The sequence below is a fragment of the Propithecus coquereli genome, unplaced genomic scaffold, assembly GCF_000956105.1.
Source record: "Propithecus coquereli isolate 6110/MARCELLA unplaced genomic scaffold, Pcoq_1.0 Scaffold39, whole genome shotgun sequence".
NCBI classification, from domain to species: domain Eukaryota; kingdom Metazoa; phylum Chordata; class Mammalia; order Primates; family Indriidae; genus Propithecus; species Propithecus coquereli.
In genome coordinates this window covers 3103842-3109809 of record NW_012149618.1, presented here as the reverse complement: position 1 = coordinate 3109809, position 5968 = coordinate 3103842, and the positions used below count along the sequence as shown (strand labels likewise).

The 5968-nt window shown below is 41.4% G+C and overlaps 1 protein-coding gene across 1 annotated transcript in view; it reads left to right on the top strand.

The window, feature by feature from the left end:
• The window catches only part of GTF3C2 (general transcription factor IIIC, polypeptide 2, beta 110kDa), a 23038-nt gene that overhangs the window by 6245 nt on the left and 10825 nt on the right, over positions 1–5968 (top strand). The window contains exons 2-4 of the mRNA XM_012652448.1: positions 3555–3825; positions 3989–4310; positions 4850–5135. Of these exons, the coding sequence (XP_012507902.1) occupies positions 3579–3825; positions 3989–4310; positions 4850–5135 (855 nt within the window). The 5' untranslated portion in view covers positions 3555–3578. The remainder of the gene's footprint in view (positions 1–3554; positions 3826–3988; positions 4311–4849; positions 5136–5968) is intronic.

Below are 5968 nucleotides of genomic sequence, written 5' to 3'. Positions count from 1 at the left end.
TTTTAATTCATCTTTTTACTTTTAGCTTTTTGAATTCCTTTGTTCTAGATATCTCTTAAAAAGCATATAGTTATTTGGCTTTTTAAATCAAACTAAACCTTTATTCTTTCTTTTAATGGGTGAGTTTATCTGATATATGTTTACTGTTATGATACATTTTTTAAAATCTTTGTTTTTTTCTTCTTTGTCCCCCCCCCCTTTTGTGTTTTCTTTATTTTCAATCTTTTATCGTGCAGTCTTTAAAAGAAATTTTCATTCTGGTTCCTGTGGCCTACTAGATATTTTGGAAGTAATTTAGTATACTGTTTTTAGTTCTACTCAATATCTAAATGGTATTAATAAACCTTTATTTTCCAATTTATCAACCTTAGAAGCAAAATTAAGATACCATTTTTTGTCTTAGTCTACTACAATAAAAATATTGGTATTTTTACATTGTGGAGCCTTTAAAATTTTTAAATTAGAGTCTGTTTTATAGACTCTAGTTACCACATAGTTACCATAGTTAATGAAACTCAATTTGATATTTCATTGGGTTAAATGCTTACTGCCAATCTTTTCATACCACAAGTTCTCCATTGGAAAATTCTTTATATTGATTTACCTTTCATTTGCGTAAATTAGGTCTTCCACTAGATTTTATGCATTCAGTAAGGGTGCATAAATGTTATAATTCCTAGAAACTTTGCATATTCAGAATGTCATCCTGTTGCTTTTATATGAATGACATCTCTAAGTATTCCCTTATCTTTTGGCATCAAATGTTCTGAGAATTCTGAGGCTAGCCTGATTTTATTTTTTTCTTTGTAAGAGCCGTGTTTCTTCTACTGAGATGCTCATAGGTGTTACTATCTTTTGAAATTTATTATCTTCACTCAGATATTTCTTGGTCTTGATTGCTTATTGATTTTGTTTTCATTTTATAGAATAAGCCTGAGGTCTTCCTTAATTTCAGGAAAATGGATTTTTTTGTTATTATTGTTTTGTTTTGTTTTTAGAGACAGGGTCTCTGTGGCCCAGGCTAGTCTTGAATTCCTGGGCTCAAGTGATCCTCCAGCCTCAGCCTTGGCCTCCAGAAGTGCTGAGATTACCAACCTGAGCCACTGCACCCGGCCTGTTTTGCTCAGTTTTTTTCATATGAATGCCAGCTCAGTTTTCACCTTGCCATTGTTTTATCTCTTCTCTGATCTCTTGTTTCTTAGTGTCTTAGTTTACTTTGTGCTGCTATAACAGAATACCTGAGACTGGGTAATTTGTAAGGAACAGAAATTTATTTCTCACAGTTTTGGAGGCTGGAAAGTCTTAAGTTCAAGGGGCCAACATCAGTTAAGGGCCTTCTAGCTGCATCATCCCATGACAGAAGGGCAAGAGAGCAAGATGGGGACAAACTCACCTTTTAATAAGGGCACCAATCCCACCCAGGAAGGTGGAGCCCTCATGACCTAATCTTTGGCCCCTTAATACTGTTACAATGGCAAATAAATTTCAACATGAATTCTGGAGGGGACAAACATTCAAACCATAGCACTTGGATTTCATAGTCTCTGGTTTTTTGGAAAGTATAGAATTTTTTTGTTGGAAATTTGCTTCTGTTTTCTGGATCAATTCTTGAAAAGGATATTTTCGTCTCTGTGCCCTTTTTATTCTTTCTGTGGTATCCATGCACAGATCCCATATCGGATCCTAAAGAATAGTACAGGTAGATTTTCACTGACCTCTCTTTACCTTCATACTGTTGTTATAATGTATCTTTAGCACATAATGTTATATTGTATTCTCAGCACCTGAGTTAGAGGGTTGTCTATTGTTATAATTTATATAATACAGTTTATAATCTGTTTAGACTGTAGCTTCTTCAAGGGAGATAGTTGGAAACTTTTATTTGTGTATATATATAATAATATATATATTTTTGAGACAGGGTTTCTTTCTATTGCTCAGACTAGAGTGCAGAGGCATCATCATAGCTCACTGCAACCTCAGACTCCTGGATCAAGCCATCCTCCTGCCTCAGACTCATGAGTAGCTGAGACTACAGGCATGTGCCATCACGCCTGACTAATTTTTCTATTTTTTTTTTGAGACAGAGTCTCACTGTGTTGCCCAGGCTAGAGTGCCATGGCGTCATCCTAGCTCACAGCAACCTCAAACTCCTGGGCTCAAGCAATCCTTCTGCCTCAGCCTCCTGAGTAGCTGGGACTACAGGCATGCACCACCATGCCCAGCTAATTTTTTCTACATATTTTTAGTTGTCCGATTAATTTCTTTCTATTTTTAGTAGAGACGGTCTCGTTCTTACTCAGGCTGGTTTCGAACTCCTGAGCTCAAACAATCCGCCCGCCTCGGCCTCCCAGGGTGTAATTTTTCTATTTTTTATAGAGACAGGGTCTCGCTGTTGTGCATGCTGGTCTAGAACTCCTGGCCTCAAGTGATCTTCCTGCTTTGTCCTCCCAGAGTGTTGGATTACAGGCATGAGCCACTGAGCCTGGCCTACTTGTGTATTTTTTATGGGATTTGTATTAACACACTTTCCACTGAGGCAGATGAATTCTTTAGCTTTAAGGCATATATAGACCTATGAGGGGGGGCTCCTCCTGGGATTTGAACCATTTCTTTCCCTTTGTCACAGACAAGCAGGTTATTCTCACCCCAAACTGGGCCCTTGCAGAGTTCTGTGTTGCTTACGTTTTTGGTTTGGTGATCATCTCAGTTTACTTTGGTCCATGGTTGCACAGCTGATCTTCTGGATTTGATAAAAATGAACATTCATGACAATTTAGTCCATTCTTCAATGTGGAAAGGTCTCTTAATGAAATAGATGTTCCCCAATTGTCTCATAGCCTACCTACTGCCCTCATTCCAGGTGAAACACTAATGACAAGGCACCAGAGAACTCTTTTACTTCTTAAATAAACCTGTTCCTTGACTAATATTCACAGAGATGGATGTTAGCTCTAGGTATCCTCCTTGGTTTGGTATAAATTTTACAGTATCTAGCAGCTATTCTTTATAGTTTGTTTTAGGAAGTTGTGGCCCTTCCCTAGATTCATAATAGATGATATTTTTCTTTCTTTTTTTTTTTTTGAGTTTGTGTGTCTGTGCATGTGTTTTATTTCACTGGGCTTCAGGGAGCAGAGTTAAATAATTGTGCATTCACTGCTATATCCTTACAAAGAAACATATGAGCTTTAAATTAAATAATGATATAAAGCACTTAGTGTAATGCTTGGCACATAGTAAGTATTTAATAGATGGTAGCCGTATTATTATTTGTTTACTCGTTTATTGTTTGTGCCACCAGAAGGTAAGTTCCTTGAAGGCAGGGACCTTGACCGTCTTGCTTATTGTCATGTCACCAGTTTCTAGAACAGAGCCTGACGTATAGAAGGTGCTTAGTGATTATTGCTGAATGAGTGAATGATCAGGGAACTTGGGTTTCTGGTTGTGAGAGTGAGGGGAAGAAAGATGGGGAAACAGCAAAATCTGAGCCAGTATAGAAACTCATTCTGTACTTCTACTCATTCTTCTACTCATTTGTATGTCTCTGTATGCAGGGGCAGCCATTTTGGGGGGTGCTGATGGATACCTACGGGGTCGGCTATGTTGCCTTGGGGGAGGCCGGCCCCGTGGGGAACATGACTGTGGTAGACTCTCCTGGACAAGAGGTGCTAAACCAGCTTGAAGTCAAGGCCTCTTCAGAAATGACCAGTGCGGAGGCTTCCATAGAGATGTCATTACCTACCCCATTGCCTGGATTTGAGGATTCTCCTGATAAGATGAGGCTCCCTCCAGATCAGGAAAGCCTCTCCAGATTGGAACAGCAAGGTATGTACCTTGTCCTTTTATCTTTTTATCTCCCCATGCGTAGCTTAAGATGAAAGAGAGCAGGTTGAGCTCAGAGGATTTTACAAACCTGGGTAGAGTATAATCTATTCCAAAGAGGTTTGAGCTCTGGTCCCATCTCACAGACCCATATTCTTCTCTACAGATCTTTCTTCAGAGATGTCAAAGGTCTCAAAGCCTAGGGCCTCAAAGCCTGGCCGGAAGAGAGGTGGTAGGACACGAAAAGGCCCCAAAAGGCCCCAACAACCTAATCCTCCATCAGCCCCTCTGGTTCCTGGTCTCTTAGATCAATCCAACCCTCTATCTACCCCCATGCCTAAGAAACGAGGTCGAAAGTCCAAGGCAGAGCTGCTACTGCTGAAGTTGTCAAAAGGCCTAGATCAGCCAGAGTCTCCACCTCCAAAGAGGCCCCCTGAGGACTTTGAGACCCCTCCTGGGGAACGACCCCGCCGAAGGGCTGCCCAAGTGTAAGGATTATGGGGCACAGCTCGGTGGAGGGGGGCTGGGTGAAGGGATTTGGGTGGGGCAGATATTGGAGACATGAGAAGATTATGGTGAGATATCAGGTAAGCAGGGGGTGTCTGGATTTTGGGGCCTTGAGCAATCCTTTAGCTTTTACCACAGCAACTTTTGTGAAATCTATTGCCAACTTTGTTTATCTAAGTGTTTCTTTCTGTGCCTTGTACCCTATCACATTTTTCACAAACTTTCCCCAGGTCTTCTCTGCTGTTTTACTGCCTAGTATATATCAATATGGATATATTGGGGTTGGAAACCTAGGTTCAGATTGCACATTTGTTATCTGAATCATTTTGGCCAAGTCGCTTAACTTTCCTGGATTTCTATTTCTTCATCTATCAAAGGGGAAGGGAAAATTAGTAGGGTTAATTAGTTAATCATGGGATTACTGGGAGGATCCATTGAGATAAGAATTAACCAGATCTAGAAAAGTGGGCTCTCAGTTAAATGCTTGTGAGTAAGGTTCCAACTCTGCCCTTTCCCACAGGGCACTTCTGTATCTTCAGGAACTGGCTGAAGAGCTCTCAACAGCCCTGCCTGCTCCCGTATCCTGTCCTGAGAGCCCCAAGGTGAGCAGCCCCACCAAACCGAAGAAGAGCAGGCAGCAGACCGCCTGTCAAGGTGGAGAAGAGGAGGATGATACTGCACGGGATGAAGACTTTATTCTTCAGGTTGAGGCTGAAGATGGAGAAGAAAGTGAGGCTCCAAGTGAGAGCTCGTCTGAGCCTGAACCTGCAGTGCCCCGAAGCATCCCACGAGGATCCACTTCAGGGGTAACCTGAATGGATGACAAAGTGAATGGGAAAATAGTAGGATTTTTAGAGGGTCAGCAAGGTGCCCAGAAGGATAGCTTTGGCCTGGTAACTCTGGTAGGCAAAACAAGTAAACGAAGAAAGGGATAATTTCAGAAACAGTTGAGATACTAGGGAGATTGAGGGGGGTGGGTATAGTAAACAAGATTATTTGTTCATTTATTGAGTATTCTCTGTTAGGAAGCACAAACATTAATAAGACAGCATCCTGCCTCACAAAGTTCACAGTGTAATAAGTACTACACTAGGAGCAAACCCAGTGCTTTAGGCATGTAGAGGAAGGGTGATTAACTGCTTAGGCTTCACAGAGGAATGATAGCTGAGTTGGGTCTTGAAGGGTAAATAGAATTTTGCCAGAGAGGATGGTTTTCCCAGAAATTGATTATGGATGGAGTATAGGACGTGGGGTAAGGTCATAGGGGAGATTATTAATATTATTTTTTTTCCTCACAAATACTGTCTTCGGCACATAGGGGAGATTAAACTAGAGAAGATGGCTGGGTTTGGTGGCTCATGCCTGTAATCCCAGCACTTTGGGAGGCTGAGGCAGGATGATTGCTTGAGGGTAGGAGTTTGAGACCAGCCTGGGCAACATAGGGAGACCCCGTCTCTACAAAAAATAAAAAATTAGCCAGCTGTGGTGGTGTGTGCCTGTAGTCCCAGCTAATCGGGAGGCTGAGGTGGGAGGATCACTTGAGCCCAGAAGTTCCAGGCTGCAATGAGCTATGATCGTGCCAGTGTACTGCAGCCTAGGCCACAGAGCAAGACTCTGTCTCTAAAAGAAAAAATTAAAT